At 37.9% G+C, this 26441-nt stretch overlaps 1 protein-coding gene across 1 annotated transcript in view; it reads right to left on the bottom strand.

Moving 5' to 3' along the window:
• Positions 1-1266: 1266 nt before the first annotated feature.
• The window catches only part of PRKCE (protein kinase C epsilon), a 308151-nt gene continuing 282976 nt past the window's right edge, over positions 1267-26441 (bottom strand). Inside the window, exons 14-15 of the mRNA XM_068425548.1 lie at positions 23717-23863; positions 1267-4473 (exon numbers count right to left, since the gene is read on the bottom strand). Of these exons, the coding sequence (XP_068281649.1) occupies positions 4327-4473; positions 23717-23863 (294 nt within the window). The 3' untranslated portion in view covers positions 1267-4326. The remainder of the gene's footprint in view (positions 4474-23716; positions 23864-26441) is intronic.

The following is a 26441-nucleotide window of genomic DNA, read 5'->3' as shown; positions in this document are numbered from 1 at the left end:
GATTTACTCATGTATCTGACCAGTCTACTAGGAGGCTAAAAACATTTTTGACTGTAAAGTGATCTAACATCCCCAATGTGGAAGGCCACAGAAGCAAACAGATACATGCTGAGACTCTCTCCCTGAACTTTTAGTACCACATTTACAGCATGGATAGTCAATCAGACTGCAACTCATTCCTCTTCAAAAGACTCCTGTCTTTCCAAATTTTGCAGTCCACCAGTGAGGATACAAACTCTTCTTAACAGACATCAGTTACCACATTACAAGAAAACATGATATGGATTGATGTATTTGGAGACCAGTGATGCTTATTGTTTGTAAGATGAAGGTTAAGTCCTTCATATGCTTTTAAGGTTGCAAAACATACCCAGAAAATCAAGATGTTACATAGTTTTTTAACTGGTAAAATCTGTGCAACAAAGCTGATGCTAATGCCGTCAATGCACAAGACTTGGAATATGCTCATAGGCACCAAACACGTTCAGTGACTTTGAGAAGACTCAGCATGAAGGAAAAAAATGGACATTTATACAAAAGCTGTAATTTGAACAGAAAACACATTTCAAATTGTTTTTTTCTTTTTTAAAGCTAGTTAGTATACCTACTAGGTTAGTATACCTACCTAGAGATAGGTTAACTGGAATTACTGCCAGAGTATGCTGATAACTGATGTACTGAAACAGAAGTTAAGAATTTTAGACCATGAAAATGTAAAGTATTTAAGGTGCAAATTGAAACATGATGAAATATTGAAATATTTCAGACGTCAAATTGACAGATTAAGTTAAATCGTTTAATAAGCTCTATGACCCTGATTAAACTTATGCATACTATTAATCCCTCTAATCAATCCAATTAAAGACGAAAGCAGCCTCACGTGTTTGTACACAAAGTGCCCCACTGAAGTGAGTTTTAACAATGCAGCTAAGCAGAGTGCTGGGATCAGTGACCATTAGGTAGCTGGTAAGCAGAAAAAGTCTGTAAACTCATCTGCTTGGTGTTTTTGAGGTAAATGTAATATTGCCTAAGACAAATAGTGTTCACACACTGTTACCTGTATTTCTCTTGGAGTGTTTAGTGCTTCACAGATGAGGCCCTTGTTAGCAAATCCTTCCTTTGCAAAATGCTCACTCCTAAAAGACAAGCTCACGGTATTTTGCACAACATGTAACAGGAAAAATATTCATCCTTCATCTTTATTTCTTCCTCATTAGGAAACACTCAGGAAAACTTTGGGGAAAAAAATAAGATTTAACATCATTGTATTTATTAGGTTCCGAAACAATACACATTCACATCCTTTTGAATACAGTACATTTGGCACAGTAATAATGTTTACGATGAAATAACACTAATGAATGGCAAGAGATTCAAATTACATCCATAAGAAAAAAAAATCTGTACAAATAAATCCTCACAATAAAAAAAACCCTACCCCCCCCAACAGAATACATCTTATAGCTAGCCAGAACTATTCTGCACATAATTTAAAAAGAGGTAATTTGTAAGCCTTTTTTGGAGAGAATTATTTTTCACGCTTTGGAGAAAAATGTGTTTCCATTTTTTAATAAAGTCTATCTGGGAGAAAAAACAAGAAACGATGGATTCTTTATAATTATTATTATTATTATTAATATTTTTTGGCATTTTGCACTCATTTTACAAAGAAGAAACAGGAAAGATTTTACAGAACAGGCAGAAATATAACAGAATGTCCATTTTTAAGAATTATCTTTAAAAAATGTTCAAGGTAACAGACAAACCTTCTGATGTAAACCCAATGCAGAGGATCTAACTATTTATATTGAAGAAATACCTGCCCATGCAAAAGTTTTTATCTTCTTGACTTTTCTCTTAGCATCCTACCAAACATTGCAGGTGCTGAGGCCTCTTGAAATACGAACGTTTGCTAATTATCTTCATGTTAGAAAAAAGAACATAGACTACATAGCTTGCTTACAAAAGCTGTATGGGATGCTTCTATTCCTTCAAAATAAATGCTCAGAGTTTTGTGTAAAGGCCTCTTGTTGTACAAACAGTAGTGCACTATCCCATAACTTGTCTTCCTAGCCAGTCTACTCACCTATGGAAAAGAAGGCTTTAGCACTGTGATCAGTTCTTGCCTGGATGTCAAAAGCTAACCGTGATGAGAAATAAACAGAGCCAGTGGTGAGACACAGATTGATGGGCAGTTCTACAATATATTTCTAAAAGAGAAAGAAATTTAAACATTGAGATGATGCAATCATTAAGATGTTTCTGTGCTGGTACTCAGCTCCAGAAGCTAGTCTTTTCCCAGTACAAAAGATTACTGAAGATAAATTAAATTAAACTAAAGGCTTGATCCATTATTACACCTGTAGGCCAGACAACACATTAATTGATATATCATAATATTTAATATTTTGAAATCATCATAAGAATATATATAATAATTACACCTGAGTTTTAAAAACAAAACAAAATGGAACTGAATGTTGTCATCAGTAACAGGCTATGAGCAGCCAGACGCAAAACTGACACAAACTAAGTCATCTGCTTGAGACCGAGATTATCTCTTAAAGCCAATGATTCACACTTTGTCCACCACAATTTGCAACATTCCTTTCTCTTTCCGAGCTCTATCATGTCATAATAGAGTTGAAGAGAACTATACAAGAGATTTAGTATAGCTTAATATATGTCTACATCTTTTATAACAAAAACCTCATCTCTCTGACAGGAACTTGAACCAATACACATACAAGAGTATTGCACATGGACATTATAATTATTCTTTCATAGACTAACATTTTAATAGTATGCCTGAACATGCAGCAGTTGATACCTCTATATTCAATGAATTCCACAGGCCTTGCAGCAAACACTATATACAAAATCTCACCTGTACAAAAGGCAAAAAAGCTTCTTTAGTGCCACTTTGCCAATCACAAGTATATATATTTTTGTGCAGCTGGAAATCCATGTGCAACAATTAAAATGGATTCCAATGACCGCTCACTCAGTCCAGTAAAATATATAATAAAATGACCTCAGCGATACATGTACACAAAAAAAAAACCAACCAAACCACAGGGTACTCCTGGAAATATAAGTACATAACACTGTTAGCGTATCTACAGGAGGTAACTTCACATTAGTAATATTGTCCACGAGTTACCATTTCAATTCATACACAAAAAAATTCAATTTACAACTTTCAATAATGTCAGTTTGTGAATGTTTGATCTTCAATTTTTTAACACACTTCTACATAATGCATGTGTAGCCTTATTTTGTGTCTCCTAAAAGCAGATTTCTCTTTAGATTTTAAACATAAAAAAGTACAAACACAGTAGTATTATGATTTTGTAAAAGTGTGCAAAAGTAACACACTGCTGAGAAAATAAATATAAATAAGAAATTATTTAACAACTTAGCTACAATGGAAAAGGCAAATGTATAATGTTTGTAATTAATTATTAATGTAAAATTAACTGTAAACATTTGCAAGCTTGCCATCACATTAATGGTTCATTTAAATGGATATTAAATTTGGTAACATGGATAGTACACCCAATTGCCTGAAAAACTGTAAAATGCCTATATAGCTGTGTTAAAGTACTATAGGCTTTTTATTCTTTAGCCCTTTAATAACTATCCATATTTTATCTATTTCCTGCTTTAAATAAAATTTCAGTTATCCTTGTGACTCTTCTTATTCCTAAGAGTTTTCCATAAATTTTATGAGGAACTTCACTGAAAGCCTTAATTGATGTGCTTCTTTTTCTGGACAGCTTTATTTTAAGTTTGTATCTCACCACAATAAATTCATAATTGAGGATTACACCTCCATGAAGGCAGACTTCTTTGCTTACCAAAGGGCAACATATTACTCATCTGTTCCACATCTGAGTGCAGATCTCACCACAATCACCAGTGCAGAAGAAACAGTTCTCACCTTCCTAGCTTAAATACATGTGATGATTACAGAATGTGATCTGCTAAATCGCTTTTAATAGCACGGCTTCATTTTCCATGGAAAAGATGCACTTTTGTCCTCTGGGGAGATCTTAGGAATAAAAGAAAAGTTGCAAATATACGGCAGTGTGTTACATCTACAATTTCTGATACAAAATTATTTTGCATTGCTTTGTGAGACAGAAATTAAGAGTGCTTTCAGGTCAGAAGATTAAAGGAAAAAAACCCAATAAATATATACTTTAATCGGGGATATGGGCTCAGGGTAAGAAAAGTAGTTCTTGATCTACTGAGTCTCAGTAATTTGACGATCTCTTCAGAATCACTTCTTGCAGCATCATTCATCTGTCAGCCTAACGTTGTCTATGGCAGTAGCTCTTCTCCAAAATAAGAGAACCCTTTAAATTCTTCTTGATTGATTTGTTTTATAATTGTCTCATCCACTAGCGTTAATACTGGTTCTTCTCGTGTAAAGTCTTGATCAAAGTTATTTACATCCCTTTTGGTTTTCTAAGAAGAAAAATACAAATAAGGTGAATGGTAAAATGGCACAGTAAAATACAAGGTGCTCTCCCTCCTCTCCATCCCCCCCAAAAGGCTGAATTTTCTGGAATGATTGAAATAAAAGAGGAGCTACTTCACACAAAGAATAACAGACGTATGAAAGAAGCTACAGGAGCAAGTACTATAAATGAGTTCAGGAGAGGCCACAGAAGCAGTACTGTAAATGAGTTCCCAGAGACTCATGGGTCTCTGACAGGCGAAGGAATAGCAGTATGATGATAAAGCAGGAAGCTGAGATTAGGACTAGTTTAAAAAAGGCTTTGGCATAGTAGGTGGTATGGCTGTTTCCTCTTAGATTTGGACATAATGATATCTCATTTCAGAGGCACAGAGTGAACTGATTTAATTGACTTCCCCACAATATAGCCTACTGTTTCAACTCCAAGTTAACTGTTTCTTTGTATCTGGCTACACTCAGCTTTAAAATCAGATGTAGACCTCGCAACAGCTCTCAGTCCAAAATCCTTGAGCTCCACATTGGCAACTCAGATTTCCTAATGCAGTCGAATGTCATTCAGAGCACCATGGCAAAGTGTGAAATTCCGGCTCCAGAGAAATCCACCTCAGAATTCTTTATTTCAATGGCATCAGGATTTCCCCATTGAAGTCTAAAGCACCTCGCTCTTTCAGCGAAGTTGGGGCAACAAAGTGCAACGGTACATGTGGTGGTTGGGGTAAGACATATTGACTAGACACAGCCTTGAGGAGGCCAACTCTTTGTCCTCAAGGCACTCACAACAGTGACTATCCGTGTCTGCTTACATGTAAAAAAACTTACGGTTACAGGGGAAAACATTCCCCATTGTCAATCCCTTGAGATCTGCACTGTTCATGTTTTCCATGTTAGCAGTGTATTTCAGGTATGTACAAGTTCAAGGAATTGGAACAAGCATTTTCCTTTACACTTTTCTCTTTGTTTCATGAAATCTAATAGTTACCTGAGTGATGCTTAATGGAGACACACTGACACACTGAAAACTAGCTTTGTGTCCACCCTGCACGTGCCTGAGATTAAGATGATACCAGAAACAGGATAGCTATTTGACTTGCAGAGTAAAATGATAAAAACATAAAGAGATACCTCATAAAGTACATTAACGTATTCCAAATGGAATATATGCCTTCTTTCAATGTAGGTAAATTTTCCTATAAAATATATTTAAAAATGTATTTTCTTCATCAGCTCTACTGAGGCACTAAACCAAATAGTTTTCTTTCTCACGATTATAAAATGGTCATAGCAACCTTCACGTACATAAGTTGTAAGAACTTTACAGGTATAGGGAAAAAAAGGTCTACGTAAATGCAAGAGACCGTCACTAGCAAACCAAGTATTTCTAAGTGCAAGCAACCAAAAATCCACATTCTCTATCTACAAAACTCCATTAAAAGGAAAGGAAAATGCACTTAAACATATATATATGTTTATATTGTTTACATTTCTAATATTTACTTCATATATAAAGACTGGTCATAAAGTATATGTGACCTGCATACTCTGAACTGTATAAAGCGTAAGGAACATGGCTTTGGGCTTTACGTTTCTTCCCAGTCGTGTGGGCAAATACTGCAAAACAGGAATGAAATTCCATATGGATTTTTAAATGCATTACATTGCAACTACGTCTACATTCTTCTTGTTCCCCTTGTCCTACCGTAGTATTTTCACACACCCATACAATGAATTTACTACAGGAATAGTTACTAAAGCAGAAGGAGGTACGTGAATATTTGTGGAAAGTAGAATTCAAATTCAGAACTGTAGTTATGTGCAAGAGAAATGTGACTACACTCACACTTTAACCACTAGCTATCCAGGGCAAATAAGCTCTGGACTAGCTGAGAAGAAATACAATACATATTATTTTCATGTTTTCTTACTGAACGTATTTGTGAAAAGTGCTACTTCCTTGCTGAAGCTAAAAGAATAAGGTGACAAATTCCTCAAAGTGTATCGGGGCAATTAATCCCCAATAGCTACTCTTTCCAGAAAACCATCACTGAGATTTTGTGAAGGTGTTAGGTGAAAAAAGAGTGCCGATGAGTACATCTGAAAAACTGTCCCAGTTCTGGTGTACCTAAATCCTATTGATTAAAAATAATTGTACTTCCAGTAGAACTTCAAATCCCAAACACTTCTGAAACAACAACCAAAAGTATTTGCTTAGACATAAAAGCCTAGCGTGTCTTAAAATATGCCTTCAAGACCAAAGAAGGAAATAAAAGTTTTTACTTTCTCAGATTTATAATTCCATGTCTTTTTGGCAGCATAGATGTAAATCACCCAATTTATTAACAGGACAAGTATGGAGCAATCTAAGATTGCAAGGATACGCTAGCAAGCCTCTAACCAATTGATGAAGCGAGATTAAATAAATCACAGTGAACAAAAGTGAGTGGATTAAGCCATACAAGACAAAAGGTAGAATTCATAACAAGTGCTTCTTTTCAACAGAAAGATTTATTTGAGAAACCCTCTTTAGCAATGAGCTATGACTGTTTTGCAAGGCCCCATCTGCTAAGACGAGACAGGTCTGGCCACATTTCTGCTACTATTGCTATTTTAATGTACTTGCACTGTGAACACTCCACAGGCCAACAGCATGAACCCCATAGACAGCTGCAGCATGAGGGCTCCGGATGAAGGTATGAAGGGCTATGGCTGTCTCCTAGCAGAGAAGCTGAGAAAAGAAAGAAGACCTGCAAAGTAAGGAGAGTATATGAAGGAAACAGAATGCAGCTATTACCCAACTTTGAACATGAAAAAAATCATGAAGAAAAAAGGAAAAATCTTTAGATTGGCTGGCAAATGAATCATTAAAAATGCAGTAATTAAATACGTGGGATTTTGTTGATTTAACCAGCAGCTCCTAAGACTTTAGGATACATTATTTTTAACTCTTCAAACTTTTTTCCAGGTAAGGCTTCTCAGTTACAGATGACTGAAGAAACTAGGGTTATTAGGAAAAAAAGAACGCCCAAAACCACAGCTGTCCAGCCAAACACATAGAAATTTGACTAGGTTTCAGATGCTACTTTTTTTCTCTCTAGACTACCCAAACACCTTGTGTTCAGCATGCATCAATGCTACATGAGAGCAGGGGCACAGCAGCTACCCAAGAGCTTCCAACAATAGGTGCCAAATTCCACACTGCACTGAAACTGCTCTGCTGTAGGCAGCATGTGGGCAGTCTGTCTCCACCTGACAAAGAGCAGCAGCAGTATCACGGCACCTGTAATGACTAAGAATGACATGACAACGGGCTGCCCAGGGAGGTGGTGGAGTCACCATCTCTCGATGTGTTTAAGAAAAGACTGGACATGGCACTTAGTGCCATGGTCTAGTTGACATGGTGGTGTCAGAGCAATGGTTGGACTCGATGATCCCAGAGGTCTCTTCCAACCTGATGGATTCTGTGTGTGACTACAATACTAAACCTCATCTGAAAGATGGCTTCTCCACCAGCACGGTATCTCTGATAGCGAGAAGGAATAGTGACTCACTACCTCTTGTGCAGTAAATGTGCCAGCTAGTTGATATTTTATTTTTTCCAGCATTGTGAATGCTTCACAGGTCTCTTGTCTGAGAACTGACCTAGTGTGACCTGCTTATCCTGGGAGACATGGTGGACCTGCTTCATGTTGGTGATACGATCCGATTGGATGTAACACTCAGGCTACAGAAACAGAACCCTTTGAATTAACAAGTATTAACATGATGTACTGCCCATCAAGGATAACAAATTTTAAGTCATGTTTTATTCTGTTCAAAAATTACCACTTCTGTTTGAAGAGCTAAAGATATTGGAAATTTTAAAAGACTATCTCTTCATTAAACACTATTTAATCAGTTTTCCTAGTTGGCCTGTACAACTTTGGACAAAGGAATATTGTTTTATGAGCCAAAATGCTTTTTTTCTCAAATCTCTTCACATGATTACTAAAAAGATTAAAAGGAACTTCATATGCTATTAATAAGCACACATTAAACAGTGGTTTTCTGAACTGGGTTTATTTTCACTACCATTTCAATGAAAAATTAATTTTCTACCTGCAGTCACAGACTCAAGCTTAAAAAAACCTCCAAAACATGCTTAATAAGACTTCCAGTGTCAAGGATTACCAACAATGTCTGTTAACGATTACTAAATGACACTACGAATTGCAACATACAGAAAAAGAAATCTAAGTTGATGTTCTTATCACTGAAAATACATTAAGAAAGTTAGAACTTGCCATTCCTTCCATTAATCACATGAATCAAATGTGAATGACAGGAGCTTTGGCATTGAAAAGCCACAGAAATCCTCGCAAGAAGGCACCTGACAGAGGGTGTTCCAAACCAGGGAACTCAGCAAAGGTTGGGCACCTCATCAGCTGTGTCATGAGGCCAAGAGGCTCAGTGGACTCTCTTCTGCCTTACAAGGATTAAATTAATTCTCCAGCTTGGAGTAATTAAGAGGCATCTGTCTCTAATCCATTGTTTATTTTCATTTAATTTGCAGAAAATCACCAAAACTCTATCAACTCCTTTGCAAGCTTAATGGCTCCACTAAATTGGGCTGGAATTGTCCAGTGGAGGTGAAAGAAAGATGGAGGTGGTGGCTCGAAAACAACACTGCCACAAAAAGCCTAAGTTTTCTATTTTAGTCTGATTTTCCTACAAATTCACAATATGCTGTTTAAATATAACTGTAGGAATCCTCTTTAAATCAATTAATACATTCCTGTTTAGATCAGTAGAATGAGGAGCTAACCCAGAACAGACAGCCAATACAAGTGAGGCCAGAAATGACCATTATAACAATGATCCAATACGTTGGAAGAAAAAATTATTGTGCTGTGATATTTTTCATTAAGTGGACCTTTTGACACAAAACATATACAAAGCTCATCCATGATTTTCACAGTCTGAGATACTGTTAGCACGGAAATGCAGATGCAGATTGGCCTTTTTATATCACTGAATGAAACATTTTTAACTTTACTCCACTGCGATTTTCTGTCAGTAGCAGTGCTTGATGCCTCTTCATATATTTTCAAGCCCACAGTGAAATCCTGGAGTTTGACATTCGTTTGGGGAGCTTCACCAGAGAAGCCTCCCAGCGCAACATCTAGCTGTATCAGCAGCACATCAAACACGTGACACGTGCATTAAAACTGGGCAGGAACCTGATGCAGCTTTCAGTGTGCAGCTACAGGGGCACGGGACAGCAGTGCAGCAGGAACGGGACATGTAGCAAGAGTCACACCTTCTCATATGTATTACACAGTATCATTTAATTTTATCCTGAATTTTGCTTCACTAAAAAATAAATGTCTTCATAAAGAAGAAATTCTTAGATCAGGATGATCAGAGTTTGAATATTTTGCATTTACCTCGTCACTGATAAGATTTTCAGATTATTTTGTTCAAGAGAAATGGAAACTCAAGACATCAAACTGGTTTGAAGCACAAGGTTATGTGGCTAACCTCACATATCCCTGTCCTCTCATTCACCTCTCTTTATTATGATAACAAAAACCGCAGCACAGGCAGAGATCACTTTGCACTAATGATTTGATCTCTTTTCATAAAGGTGTAGCAGTTTCTAAAAAGTTGAGACCAACTGCAATGAGTGCTCACTTTTGTACATAACTCATTCTATATATACAGAAATTTAGTATGAACACTGTGAAAGAAATACACTGAGCAGCAGAACGCTTCAGGTCTGTCTTTCTATTTATCCTGGTGATGCCTCTTCACAGTATTTGCACACCCTGAGAATCTACATCAGTATTAGAAGCATCTTCTAGAATGTCTTATTTCAGAAGGTATGAAATATGTGTTATCAGAACAACTTTACAAGTTATTAAATTTTTTCAGTATGTTAATTGCTCTATTCACATATGGAAAATTTAAACAAATCAGACATGAACTACAGTGTATTCAACTGAAGATTATGATGATAAAAAGCGTTTTGAATCCAAGTAGTTTTTACAAGTATACCAACACTCATTACTTCCAAGTGGAGAGCGAGATTTTGTGCTCCTAGATTATGCTTTCGTTACATGTAAAGGACATCAAATTGAGAGAAAGAAGTTGGGGAAAAAAAAACTCAATAAAGATTTTAATAGTGAAACAGTATTTGAAAAGCATGCCAACCTATGCAGTCTGCAATTTAATCTGTTATGGAAGTACGCAGATATTTAATAAACACCAATCTAATTCACAGAACTATGAATTTTAAAAGGGATCACTTGTGATCCAGTAAACTGAAACCACCTTTTAACTGAAACAGTATGGATCTTCCTAGGAACATGAAATAGGTCAAGTACAAAGGAGGAATAACCTAAACTACTAGGGGGTACAAACATATAATGACTACATGGCCAGGATGCCAAGCCTCAGTACTTCACTTTTGCACAGCCTTTCTCCTATCCTACACCCCAAAACCACCACAACAAAACAAACAGCAAGGCAAACAAAATCAAAGCTCTGCAGGTTCACTGACAACCACCCTGTGTTTACAGTCTGGGCAATGAACCTCACCCAGAAGAAGTCGCTGTAAAACCATTGTCCCCTATGGCCATACTCGGGTATAGTTTTAGCATGAATGAGTACACAGCACTAAAGCTATATACACCAAACCTGCTTTGTTCATAGCCTGATTGCTAAAGCACAACAGTTATCTCTGTGTAAAACATCGATGGAGATAGATTTTACAGGAGCTGCAGGGGAGGTCAGCACTACAGCTTCCCACCTGTGGTTAGTCCTTTAGTCTCAAGATCCATCTTGTCCACCTTATCAGGGCTTGCTTCCATTAGGAGTTAATCATGACATAACCACTGCACATAAGCTATGCTATGGTAGAATACATGCATTTTTTAGAGTGAAAAAAATTGCAGGGGAAGAGTGCCAACTTCTGAATATCTACACTATATGTTTCCCTTATGGCAGGTTTCTTTAAGGGTTTAACTACATGGGAAACAATTTTATATTTCTTCTTGGGGTGGGGATGAAATACAAGAAGAGAAAGTAAAGGAACAATCATATGAAAATACCCTTCATTTGCACAATGTAATTCCTATTGCAAACTTTATGATCCACTCTGCAGCGCAGAGTTTATATGTACGCCTCTTTAATTCACATTATATTGGCAAGCCTCCATTGATATCCTCAACTGCTCTAAGGTCATGACCACCAATGTCCCCTCCCCTCTTACATCCTGGCACTCATCCAAGATTAGTTCATTTTCGGTTGTGTTCTCCTGAAATTGCATTTTAACCATTGTTGTTACCACACAGTTATAGTAGTCGGGGCTGGTGCATCTGTGACATGCTAAATCACCTGCTGGTGAGTCCTCAAATACATGCGTAGAAGCCTTTTTGTCTTCCTGATAACTAGCACTTTAGCACAAAGGACTGGCTATACCCAGAAAATGGAGCCGATTTGCAACGAAGAGAAAAAAGTGATGCAGGAGAGTTGATAAGTCTAGGGCACCCTTCCCTAGAATTCCAGTGGCTTCCAGTAGACATCCCATGAATCACTGAAAAACTACACAAATACAGATAGTCTAGCAGTGCACTGAGATATTTCACCAGATTTATTCTGTAAAAGAGCAATAGATTTACTTTGCTTTCCATTCTTTAAGCCATCACAAAGGAATAAAGTGAGGAGAATCTAATGCTAGTGAATAGGTGAATAATGTAATGAAATATTTCAAGGCTCATATCTCTGCCATACATCCTGACTAAATACTGACAGACTGACTTTCCAACACTTTATTCTGCTTACAGTCACCTATCCCACTTAATTAGAGAAAAGTAACACATTATGAAAACCTCTCTGAATATGTTATGAAATCATAAATATATAGCAGTGTCTTCTGATTCTGAACCCCTCCTGTATCGAGAAGGCATGGACATGTGCATTGTGACACTGGATGCAAAGAAACATCACAGCATGAAAGGTAACAGCAAGCATGTACAGTGGGAACATCATTCCAAGACTCCGCTACACACTAGAACGGTTTGCACTATAGGCCACAGAGCAGGAATGCTACAGCGTTTTTGGCAAGACTGCCTTCTTTAAAACATTTCAGGAAACTCATGCTCTTTGATTATGATCTCTAGCTCATTAAGAATAAAGCTTTTAGTCTGACATGGATGATGCATATGACAGGCTTTCATACAGAGAAATGGTATAGCAGGTCTCACCTTATACAAATGGAGAAAGCTAAACAATGATGGTTTAATTCTAAGACTACTGAATTGCTAGAGATCATGTTTTGAAGTCTAATGATTGTTTTTAAGCCTTTGCAAAGACAGATTAAAATAACAATATATGTGACTTTTTAGAAAGCAGCTGAAGCTGCTGTCTTTTTTTTGAAACTAATACACATACTCACACAAATTGTAGACTGGGGAAAAAAAAAGGCATTGCACAATTATGCATGAATGCCTACTACTGCTGCATCTCAGTATATCTCCTTTCCACCTTTACGCCAGACACTGGAATGGCTTTTTTGGAGCATAGTTTTATTAAAAGAGTGGAATAAGACATAGCAGAGTTTGTAGAGACATGGGTTTCATTCTTGGTTCTGCTACTGATCTGCTTTGAGCTTGAGTAATTTTCTCCTCACTACGCATCTAATTTTCTTCCTATTTTTGATCTCCTATACACAGACTGTGATCTCTCTGTCCATCACTATCTATGATCCCTTGATTGTCTCTCACTTACATGGATTTTTGCACAGCAGCAACCTCACCTTGCTGGGAACAGGAGCTGTTGTTGTGGACCTGAGGGCACAAATTCAATTTCTCTTTCTTCTTGTTCTTGTCAAATATAAACACGATCCTTCAGAGAGTCATCGGCAGTCATGATCTTCAACTCATTCTTTTCCATACTCCATAATTAAGCAAAGGGAATAATTCTTCTGCAGGTCCTTTGCAAACATGAATATGGCGTGCAAATCAAGGAACAAGATCTGCGCTTAAGGTTTTTTATAAATATCTAGATTGAGTGTTCCCCTCATCTCATGTAATTTAACTGTATGACTCCTGGGGCAAGGTGTTGAGAGGACCAGTACAAGGTCTGTGCCTCCACAGTAACAAAATCCCTTGTAAGAAAACAGCAGCGTAACAAGAGGAAAGTAGCAGTTAATGAAGTGCTAGGATTCCTTACCATTTCAAGATGCCTTTCCTGTCCTACTGAAGGTAAGCGCCCACATATCAGCTGCTTCAGGTCACCATCTGCATATTAGTGCAAATGCCAAAGGAATTAAGTTTTGCACTAGTATGCAGAGTTGTGAACACATACATTGACAAATTCTTGCTGCCCATTTTGGATGAACATCCTAGTAAGCCACTGTTGTTAACTTTATGCTCTCCTTATCATGGCATACTGCTAATACAAAAGGTTCTCCATGAGAAATAAACTTGAAGCCAAAGCTCTTTTTACACTCTATGTTCACTGGGCTCCAGCTGTGAATGGGGCTGGCCATGGATTGCCAGCCTTAGATGAGTCTTTGCTTTTTCCTGATAAATTCCTCTCCACAGTCTGATAAATAGCCAGATTTCGCTGCTTCTTAAATCACCTGGTGTTTTGCTACTAGCTTTTAACGACATCAGAAACAGGCCCAAGTCAGGAATATTACTTATTATTTACATGAATATAAAATTAAAATATTTCTGTTTGAATGCTTAAGAAAGTACTGTAAGTAACCATGATAATAGGATTTCACCTAAAGGTTTAGATTACTTTCTGAAAACAGCACCGGAGATTAAAGCAGCCAAAAAGTGAAACAGAATTTGTTTTATTCTGAGGAAGCCCAAAAGGAAAGCAGGAACACTCTGGCTGCTTATCACTCCATCCCAATGGGCACCACTTAAAAATGTACATATAACCGATGATTAAATTAACTTAATTATTCAGCATGAAAAGATTTTAGTGCTGTAAAACCAGGACTCAACAAAACCAAACAAATACTGCCAGATCCTCAGTACAGAATCAAAAGCATAATAAAAGTTGTTTAACTTCTAAATATTTGGGAACCTGCAGTGCTGGGAAGTAGCTTTCAAACTTCTGTAAGTCTAGTGTTGTGGTAATCACAGCTAAAAACAGCTGCTGCAGGCACTGACACTGCACAGAGTAAGAAACAAAAAATAAGACTAACTGAATGAGCAAATTCTGGGAAAACAGAACCTCGTTCATCCAAACAAACAATACTGAAATCCCTTAAAAATACCAGCTCGCTTACTCTTGATTTCTCTAAGTTGTGATACAGGCTGCACATAGGCTCCTCGAAAGCTATATACTTACACTCTGAGCAAATTTAGTGGTTGTACAAAGTTCCAAGCCATTTGCAGTGCTTTGGAAACCAAAGTCCTTTACTTTATTGAGGGAAAAGGCAGAAGTGTCACAGACTCCTCTGCCCTGCCCAGCCACATGCTAGACCGATCTGTATGAACTATGTCGTAAGCAGTTACAGTACTGTTGCTCACAACTGCCTACTGCAAGCTAAACTGAGATCACGAACTTCATCACCTGCCAATAGCCAGTGCTTCTCAAACAGCAGCAACCTGGCTAACACTTGAACCAGTAGCAGAAAAGTGTAACTTTTAGGAACCAGCTGACAGTAATATTCTAATTCATTATGCCCTGTGGCAGGGGCAGCGTACAAAAACAAAGTCTTCGACTTCAAGTGTTATGGCTGTTTGTAATAAAAAGGCTAAGTCCTGAAAGTCCACGTCCATTTTTCTTCAGTTTTTATAAAGGGTATATGTTAACCATTCTGACAAATACAGATTCTTCCCTGTTTCTAAACCTTTTTTTGTACATCAGTATTAACCACCATGGTGGCACTCTCAGAAGAAAGCCCACTGTTCTCCTATGCCTGAAATGCCTGCAGCAAGGGGGGAATACATAATGTGCAATGTTTAACAATGGTACATGAGGGTCTGAGGGCTCAAGATCACTCCCCAGTGTTTGTCTAAGCAGTAACACTTCATGCAAAAGCATGCAGTATAGCCCCTTGCGTGCCCATCTGCTAAATGCTCATTGCCATGCACTGATGACTGAATGGAAATATATTATGAAACTGAAGGGACACCTCAAGGTTATTAGGCCTAAAATGGACCTACCTTGACATTTTCCCCATATTGAAGGCCTTACCTTAAAGAGGGACATTCACACTGAAGCAAACTTGAAAAGAGAGAACATTTATACAAAAAGAAATTTACTTGGCCTGTAATTTCCTAAGTTCCTTTTGGTGTTACTGAATGATACTGCAGCATTTTACAGGGCTTCTTCCCCACAGCGTAAAGGCAAAGTCATAATTCTGCACGTATGTCGATACAATCCACTGTCACAAAAAAAACAGAGGCGTGCCAAAAAAACCCACCAAAATAGTATCATGACTTCCCAACACCAGAGTAAAAATCCCTCATTAAAAAGTAAAAAAAAATTTTTGCCTGTTAGCAGTCATGTATGAAAACAAATCTGAGATTATAAAACTTATGTTTCAGGCTAATATATTTGAAAGTTTTCTCCAGAAATGTGGTCCCTCTTTAAGGATTCCAGCCATATTTCACAGTAAGCAGACGGTTGCTGCAGCAATTTAAACACGCCTCTCTAATCGAACACATTTTCAGGAGCCATTCAGTGAGGCACCTACCCATTAGGCAGGTGCGGCCTCTGCCTGTTTGCCCGTGCAAACAAGCCAGCTGCACAATCTACAGGTGCTGATTTGTATTTGCTATTTATAACCCAGTTTCCAAACACTGTGGGCATCCAGCTTGTCCTAAGTCATCGACAAAGGGCTGCCCAAAATTTTGCCAGTTTTTCACTCATTTAGGGATGGGGAAAATTCCTGGTGCTCACTGACTCCAGCTGTAACCACAATCATTGGCTAGGACTAAAATTTCGTTTTTGGGAATGATTTATTTCAAACCTTTGCTGCAGCACAAAACTGAAAGAGGACACATTGCTGGCATCCTTAAGTCAAGACTTGACAAATGAGTTCAGGTTCACAAGGAAACCGCATACAGACAATGTGGCTCAGAGAGAGATAACTAGGGGGGGAGGGACTTTGATAACGGTTTATGATTATCTTAAGAGTTACCAGAGCCGAGAGAGAGATGTAAATTAGCGTAGGAAATTTGAGACTGAGGATCAAGATGAAATCTGCTAACACTGAGGTCTGGTATAGCATAGAACACTCTTCCAAGGGAAGTGCTACACGTACAGTCAACTTAAAAGCCAGGCTGATCTTGAGCATTTGGTTTTTAACAGTTCTCAGTCATATTTCTTTTCTGTCACAGAGCTTTGCGTGAAGCATCCTGAGAGCACCACAAAGTGGAAACTGAGGCATGAAAAGGTTAGGTGATGAACCCTGGACCACACCACAAGTTTCTAGAAAATCTAGTAGAAGAACTTTTGTATCTTGCAATTCTCGGGTTTTAGCTGCTAGACCAACTCTCTACACCTGAGAAGTCAGAACTGAAGAAGGAACATACAAATATTCAGAACACATTTTCAGTCATATAACAGCAGGAATGGAAGACGCTGCAAAACAAAGGAAGTCACATTAGATGAAGTAAATGGGCCGGCGGCAGCTGCTGTTGCTCCATACTGCATGATACAATTCTGCAAGAGACCATCTTGTTCATTTTGTTTCTAATGCTCTTGAAGAAAGTGAGTTTTTAAAATGGAGAACCAAGAAATTATGAATGCAGAGAGAAAATTAAAATAATGTATTGTTCTGTGAAAGCTGAACATTCACAGTAAATCATTGTAATGCAATTATTTTGTTAACTTCATCTCCATAAAGCCACACTATGAATGGATTGCCACAGGCACTGATAAAGCCATTAGCGATGAAACTTTGGCTTAATTGCTAAAAAGAAATACATATGGCAAACATCTGTTTTATCAGGTTTTGTATTACCCTCTGGCTCAGACTTCTTCAGCTTTTTCATGTTGAGGACGTCACAGTCAAAGTCTCAAATTTTCCCAACCCTGACATTTACAACAGGGTGGATGAAAACGACAAGTCTGTCTGTTTGCATGCACATGTTTCAAGGGTTGACAGTGAAAAGTCAACCTGAAAGGACAGGAATGTGCCTGTGGTGAGACTGTCCTTGCTGCACAGCGCCTAACAGCTGCGAGGACAGATCCTCGCAGCACACTGAACCACTGTGACCAACAGTGTAAGAAATATGAGAGTGGTTTTATTGTGCTGTTCTAATTCTACAAAAACCAAGAAGAAATCCCTCAGAGGGATGGAACATCTCTCCTATGAGGAAGGGCTGAGAGAGTTGGGGTTGTTCAGCCTGGAGAAGAAAAGACTCCGGGGAGACCTTTTTGTGGCCTTTCGATACTTAAATGCGGCTTATAAGAAAGATGGGGACAAACTTTCTAGTAGGGCCTGTAGTGATAGGATAAGGGGTAACAGTTTTACACTAGAATAGGGTAGATTTAGACTAGATATAAGGAAGAAATTTTTTACAATGAGGGTGGTGAAACACTGGAACAGGTTGCCCAGAGAGGTGGTAGATGCCCCATCCCTGGAAACATTCAAGATCAGGTTGGGCTCTGAGCAACCTGATCTAGTTGAAGATGTCCCTGCTCACTGCAGGGGGGGATTGAACTAGACGACCTTTAAAGGTCCCTTCCAACCCAAACTATCCTATGATTCTATGAAATTGATGCTCATATGAGGCTACCACTGACTTCAGCCAAATGAGCAACAAATTTTGGGCAGTGACGTTCCTCCATCCCTGGCAAGTGGGACAGGGATATTGTGTATCTTTATGTCACTTGTGCACACCTCTCTGAGCTTCACTGGCTGATATTAGTGGCATGTCAGCAGGCCACAAATTCAGTCTGGAAAGCCTGCAGCTGGCCAGCTGTGCTCTCAGAAATGGCACAAAGAATTTCTTGCAGGGAATCTAATAAGATATGGAGAAGATTGAGGAAAAAAGCAGAATATAACAAAATATACCTTGCTTCACTGTTTCTAATACAAGCTTTGCCAGTAAATAACAAATTGGGACAATAGCAATTTCACCAATAGACATTCAAGGTGAAGCGGCAATCTGTTTCAATCACTGTTTTTAATGCATATTTTATTGTGGGACAGACAGAATCATCCCATCACATCACTAAGCAAGATCTACCACACTTACCACCATATCAATGACTTTGGTAAGAAATTAACCTACTGCACCCTGGTTTTCATTTGCATTATGGCAAATGCACTTTGAAAATGGAACTACCCAATTCAACCAAGCCAGGTGCACAACCACAGAAACAAAGAAAGATGGAGAGCAGAGAATCACTGAATACTATATTAAGGCGTTTGTGGTTCTTGGGCAATAAATTATGCTGCAAACCATAGCCTGGTGTTATGGCTACTAATTAGGGGAATTTCATTCTCCAAATGGAAAATTCCAGGAACACTACATCAGACAAAATATCTCAACATAGGAATAAAGTGCCTCAAAGGGATTTCTGTCTCACAACAGTTGCTCTGGAGAAAAGATATCTGTCTGCAAGATATCTGTCTGCATTAAAACTGTACTTATTTCTTGCACACGCAACTACATATTCACGTCTGCATTAAAAGCAGCAGGGAAGAATAATATTATTGAGAAAATTTCAAGACAGTCTGTGAAACTCTAAGCATTAGGTATTAAGAACAGAGAAAATGATCTTCAAGAGACACTGTCAAGGTCACTGGAGCTTCGATGTAACAAATACCCTCCTCATGGCTGTTCAAAAGTTTGCTTGATTTCTAATGTACATGTCCCAGAGCTATTAGTTTTTCTATTGTAGCTTAACATTTACAATAGCTCTACAGGGAAGAAACCCTCAAGAGTAGTAAACCATAGTGTATATATATAAAAAATTAATTTTGCCACTGAAAAGCCTCATAATTCTGGATTTATGAAAGAAAGGGCTGGTAGATAATATGCATCATAGGACTGGGCCCCAGTGCGTTTTCACCCCTTTGTATTCTCTATTCCAAGTCATTAAGCTGGAGGAGCAGACAGAGATCCTTCACAGCAGGTTTCAGGGCCACCAAATCTGCTTCCATTGTCTCTACCTAGCACAACCTGGTGTGGCACTCCTGTCATTGCTTAGCAATCTAAACCTCAGCCATGAGTGCTCTGCCCAGGGCACTCTTGCAAGCTTTCAGAAAACACTAGTCAGTTTTTCAGGACCTTTTGAACTTCGGCAATTTTCATTGAAGGCTGAAAACAGTTAGGAAAGAAATTTCAGCTTCCAAAACATCATTAGAATAATCAAATCACGTACAAACTAGAAAGACATTAACGGCATATTTCTGGTATAGTAAGGAATATGTTTGCATACATTCACAGTATGAATGAGATTTTAAAAAAAAACAAACCCAAAAGTCTGGCTAATAATTAGCCATGCAGTGTTTCTTCCAAGTCCAGCTGAAAAATTCAGACTTAAGGCTGGCAGAGCTGAAGAGACACACCTGAACTATGGAGAAGCACAGGCCTTACAGTACCATGTAATATAGCTCCTCAGAAAATCTATTATGGCAGAGAAAGGATAAAAGGTAACAGAAAAGGAAGACAGCTGTGCTAACCAAGGAACTTGTGTTTTTGGGATCAGCGGAACAGTGAGGCAAAACTGAAGCAAGGTTTGTTTCCACACTAGCACCTCTGTGACCTCCCTTGGCAGATTATTCCATTGTCTGATGGGACCTCAGTGTTTGATCGTTTTCCCTATGAGTTTACTTGTTCGTGTCAGCGTTTTATATTGCCCAGTGCTCACTTAAATAGATCTTGTGTTTTGTTTTTGTTTTTGTTTTTTTTTTTAAAGTGTGTATGATATAGTAATTATAAAGTTTCCCCCCTTAGTCATCTTAATGGTCAGAAAATAGATGAATACCTATGTAAATATATGCATTCTTGCATGAGCCAAATTTTGTATGTGCATGCAAAACTCAATTTGAATGCACAAATGACTATATATGCATTGTACGCGTCTTTCCCTACACATATGTACACTCACATATCACATGCAAGAATGTCTATTTTCTGACTAATAATCTGGCCTCTCTTCACATAGCTATTTTCCAGATCTAGGCTCTCCTGAACATAAGAGTAAAAATATATTTTTTAATCCCCTTTTAACATACAAGTCACTTTTAAATAATCAACACCCCTCAATCAATACTGAAAGATGTTAAAAACCAGAAAACATTCCAAACACAGGCATTAGTTACGTTTTTTCCATAGTTATTCCATAGCTATGGAACAGTTATGCTTGTTAATCTGAATCAATGAATCTCAATGCTACACCCACAACTGAATTTAGAGAGGAACTCTCTATCTAGATTTTAAAGTAGACTTTATTTCAATAGTGCTCACCTTCTTCCCTCTTTCTTGTATTTTTCAAAGTGCGTGCAATCTCTTCTAGCTTGGCAAGTATCCAAAATCACCTTTTCAGCATTTGAAATTTACTGCCCTGGATTCCTTTACCATTTTTGAAGTTGCATAATTAATAATTATATTTTATTTGTGTGATCTTTCTCTCCAGCCTAGATATGTATCACACTTTACTTTCCAAGTAATAAATTGTTTAATTTTTAGAGGACAAGTAAAAATTTCAGTATGACCTTGCTCAAAGGTTTCTATACAACAACAAAATCCAAACAATTGTGAAATTTATACAGCTGGTACAAAACAGCTGATGGATCATAAACACAGTGTAAATATATAAGGTGTACCCTTTCCAAGTGTAGAAAAGTTATCAGTAAAAGTTGATAAGACCAGGTCACTGGAGAAGGTATCTTAGAGAGAGCAGGACTGAGAAGAGACTGAGAACATGAAAATAATAGAGATGTCTGTAATATAGACGACATATTATCTGAATTCACCACCATGAAAAAAAGAGTTCAGAAAAAACCCAACCATATAGAACTACTAAACTGCAGGAATCAAATTTGGTAGAATAAAGTTGGCATATACAATATGGAAAGAAGTAGTATGAAAATCTGACATTATAGAAGCAGCCTGAAGAAAAATGAGAAAAGGTATAAATAAAGATGTATAAAATCACCCTAACAATTATTAAAGGGCAAGCAGCTGTCTTGAAAATCATATAAAGGACTACTCTGAAATAATCTGAAATCACTACTAAAACTGAAATATCCAACTGAAATGCCATTAAAGGAAGCAGAAAAGGACAAAAGGAACGAAACAACTGGAATGAATAAAATAGGAATGGCTTTACAATATAATAGCAGTGAAATAATTACCAGAAAGAGAAAAAAGCTGCACTGAGAAGGTAGAAGGTATTTAGATCAGCAATGAATAAAAATGTCTGACACACTAAATCCCTCCTGACTTTTAAGAAGGACCACCGCAGCAGGAATACTTACAAAAATAATAAAGGTCTCATCAAAATACTATTGTCAAAGGGACTGTGCATCTTGATCATGAAAGGAAAACAGCCAATAAACAGACTAGATGTGAGGAATCTGGGACTTACTAGATGCAGACATAAAGTGAAAATAATTTTGGAACTGTGCAACCTGATTTGATAACTGTATTACCAAAACATTGATGAATACTGAGCAAAGCAATGAAAATTACTGTGAGATGAAAGGCCAAATTCTTATGAAAATGGGAAAAGAGCTACACACACACAACTCCGCTAAACACCGACTAAGGCTGCCTGCAACTATCCGAGGGTTGTGGAACCTGACTAGAAAGCAGTTAATTACAGTACTAAATAGGCTTCAGACAGATACTAATAGGGTTAATTTGGGGTTTACACTTCCAGTATCAGTGCAGAGATTTTTAAGTCAGCTCAGGCACTAGGTGCAACCTGGCCACAACTCCGGAGCAGAGCTGGGCAGCAGGGGAAGGGAGCCGGCATGCCCAGCTGGCTGGACCCTTTCCAGGAGAGGGGCTGGCTCAGGCATCCCTCTGCCTGTAGCTACCACACTACAAGGCTTCCATTTTCCAAGAAATACATTAAGAAAAACTTCCCCATATGATAACACTGTATCTTACTATTACTCTAGAAAGACACTCACAAGGGCTAACATTTTCGCTTGCAGTTGTCAATCCCTTTAGGCTCTTTCTGCATAGCTAGAGAGAGCGACATACTTCTCCAAGAGTGGACTCGGAGGAGCTACCTCAGGCTCCTGTTCTGGATGGGCAGCCTCGCTTTCATTGCCTACACCACAAACTTGGGGAAATGCATCTCACTGGACTAATGGTAAATGCATTAAATGCGACAGACAACAATTCTGCAATGACAGAGGGGACTTCTTCACCTCTAAACTTAAGTTAGGATTCAGTGTTGAGCACTAAGTTTTGTTTTGTTTTTTTTCTAAAATACCTTTGTAAACTATCTAAAGAAAGAAACAAACAAGTACCTTGCTCATGTTTACAGGCAAATCAAACATCGTAACTAGCAATGTGCAAAGTCAAAAGACGCAAATAAATCTCAAAGGATTTATCATAAAATTATTCTCTTGTACTGTTCAAGCACAAAATTTACTGCACACATTCTCAGCTGAAAAGCTGATGTTTGGTGAACTGTAAATATTTTCATCCAGAGGGAGACAAGAATAAAGTATTTTTGCTTGGCTTTTGTAGTTTCTGCATGTGGGGCTGCTACATATTTTTGTTACTTTAAAATAGAAATACTTGATTATTACCTAGGAAAATGTAAGTACAACAATTTATCTAATCATGATGTATATTTCTTTCCCCTAGGAAGCCATTTTTTCAAGTATCTTTAGTTAAAATATTATCAATCAGAAATCTTTTTCTCTGTCTTTCACTACAAAATCCAGTGGCTGTTGGCAATGCAGGACTGTAGCAGAGTTCACACAGAAAGTACAGACAGTATATACCCAACTGAAATAATATCTTCTGATCAAGGTATCTTTAGAACACAGGAAAATAATGAAAACAGGGCCTCAAACCCTCTCATGGTTTATGTGACTGAACATGAACATCTTCCTGTGCATTAAATCTATTCCTGACACTTACCTTCACAGAAACAATGACAAGGCAATCTTTTCAGTGTGTTTTTTTTGTTACTATTTCAACCCCCTGAATGTTGCATCAAGTAATCTCATGTCTCAGAAACGTCAACAACTACAATTGTCAAACCAAGTTTCCTCTGAATGTTACACAAACTGCTACTTACAATCCGAGGTTTGAAGGGTGGCTTGATTTTCCTTTGTTCTAGAAGAATCCAGTCAATTTCCTTGAAAAACGGATGCTGCTTAATCGCGTCTTCCCCATTTTGTGACGCCACACAGCCAAGTCGCTTATTTGGGTTTTTTGTCATGAACTACAGGGTGGGGGAGGGAGAAAAGCAAGAAGTTAAAACATGAATGGCAATGGCTGGAAACCGTCTGCAGTTCAATTATGCATTCCAGTTCCTAATGCCTAGTTTTTAGAGACAGTCCTCTTTCAGAAAGTTATTTTTTCTGTAACAGTGACAAGGATGCCCTTCCAAATTTCACAGGTTCCAGCCAAATTAGAAGATTCAGAGACTATGAAGTGTGAGTTTCCTGCAGGAAGCTCTTTCAACTGATTGCTGAGACCTCCCAAATTCATCTGGCTGGGAGTGCTACAATCTTTCAGTATTTCTAGTTCTGGCTTTGGCCAAAAATACTAAAGGAAAAAAGGAAAATATTAAACTCTCCAGAAGCACTTCTGAATAGATGGTCAGGATAGCTCTTATTTTATCTTATTTGCTGTATTTTGGGGGATAGGGGCTACATATTATGCTTACTCTTGTTTATTTTCTTTGGGTACGCAGGTTGCACAATCATACACTCCATTCAAGCACACACATGAAAAGCCATAACCTCCTTACACATTTCTAGGATTTTATTCTAATACAAGAACAGTGCCTGCAGCTATGTGAATTATAAGTGTTCTGTCCATACGTTTCAGGAAATACATGGAGTGATCAGTACCAGCAGAAAGCTTCCCTTGAGAAACTCCACAACATAACTTGCACCTCCCCTTTCATCTTTAGTACACCATTAGTGGCAGCAACTGGAACAAACTGGTCTCTTCTAGTGTGGTAATTTCTAAACTTCTCACTTTCAGCAAAAACCTCTACAACCAGTGTAAGACGTTGATATCAAATGATGGCAGCTGATAATATTTTTCCTGATTTTGCTGTTATTTCTTTCTTCTTTTATTAGCAATTGCTCTACTTATTTCCTAATGCATGTGGACACAGAATCCTTGAAATTCAAGTAGCAACAAATGCTGTTCTTACACACACACACACACACACACACTCATATTATAGAGTTATCCCAAGCTTAACTTCATATTCAGCCATTTTTATGACATTTTTTTAAATTTTAAAAAAAGTGTACAAGTTAAACAAAATGTAATAATTGTTCAGTGCCTTTTTAACCTAGGTACCACGTTATACTATACATCTGTAGGAAATAATACTTAAAAAAAAAATCACTATAATGCATACCCTTGCTTTAGTACTCCAGTTATTAGATAAGTAGCTACTGAAGCCCTTAAGATGGTTTTAGATAGCTAAATCAACCATCCACAGGAGAATACCATTGCTATAATTTTAAAGATACAACATAGATCAGCGAGGCAATTCACTCTGTGGTTTCTGACATATATGCACCACTCTGAAGATGATCCTTCTCTTTGGTCTTGTGTTCAACTGCTCTGCAAGTTCTTTTGCAAGTGGACAAGTCGTATCTAAACTACAGGCCATATTTTCTATGGGCAGGAGAAACAAAGGTTTTGAAAGGATTACTGTGCTTTGGTGAGGTCTCTTGGAAAACTACAAAATGCATTCCTACATTCCTCTGCTTTATTTCACCTCCAGGACTGGAGCAAGCAGGCCAGGAACCAGCAGCCACACATTTTGCAGAAACAGAGCACAGAAACTACAGGATATGCTTTTTGTACCGTACAATCCAGGTATCAAAGAAGTAAAATCTGATCCTAGTATCTGCTATGCCCTATTTTTGTTTTAAGCCAGAGGCAGGGAAAACATCAGAACATGTCATTTTTAAGAAGCCCAGGACATGAAAATAGACATGACTAGACAGTACAGTTTAGTACTGTGCTTCATAAACTTCACGAAACTTGGAAATGGATGATGAGGGAGCATAAATTTTAAGAATGAACACTTAAAACAAACAAACAATTATCATATGCAAATATGATGAAATAATCTCAAACTTCTGAACTGGACATTTAATTCTATAAATTTCTTCCCCTGCAATAAATATTGATTTTTTCACCTTCTATTTCTGAAGCACAAGCTGACATTTATCAACAGCATCAACAATGATGCAACTGTCAGGGCAGAGACAGCTGTTAACTGTACTCTGTTGATGAGATGGTTGCCAATGGAGCTGACAGCCATAGCTGTTAAATGTTGCCTTTTTATTTTCCCATGTTAAGGTAGGAACCTCCTTTTATGAAAAGAGCAGATTTTTAAGATGAGAGTTCCTACTGACTTAAATGACAACAGGAAAAAAGGTTGCTGAGATAGCCATGCAACTTGGGGCCTGAATCAAGGATCATCAGGCTCCCAAAATTTTGCTTCTTGAAATAAATGGCACAGCTTAAAAACAGAGCACTGCTTCTGTACGCAGAGATCCCCGTCATCTCTGTACACAGGGGACGCACTCTGTAGACACAACCTCTCTCCATTGCTTGCAAAGAAGCGCAGAGCTAATTTCCATGAAGAATTGTTTTCCTTACCAGACAGGAAAGAATTTTAAATAGCAATTCCTGTCAAGTCACAGAAACAGGACTAGTAAGATCTGTAGGATTTCACAGGATAAGCAATGTGCTGCCTTGTAACACTGAGCTGTAAAATTATCCTCCTTAGTGTTTTGTTGGAAATAACAAGAAAACTGTCT

The sequence above is a fragment of the Nyctibius grandis genome, chromosome 1 (assembly GCF_013368605.1).
Source record: "Nyctibius grandis isolate bNycGra1 chromosome 1, bNycGra1.pri, whole genome shotgun sequence".
Taxonomy (NCBI): Eukaryota; Metazoa; Chordata; class Aves; order Nyctibiiformes; family Nyctibiidae; genus Nyctibius; species Nyctibius grandis.
The sequence above is the reverse complement of the archived record's forward strand: the minus strand, read 5'-3'. Positions and strand labels throughout refer to the sequence as shown.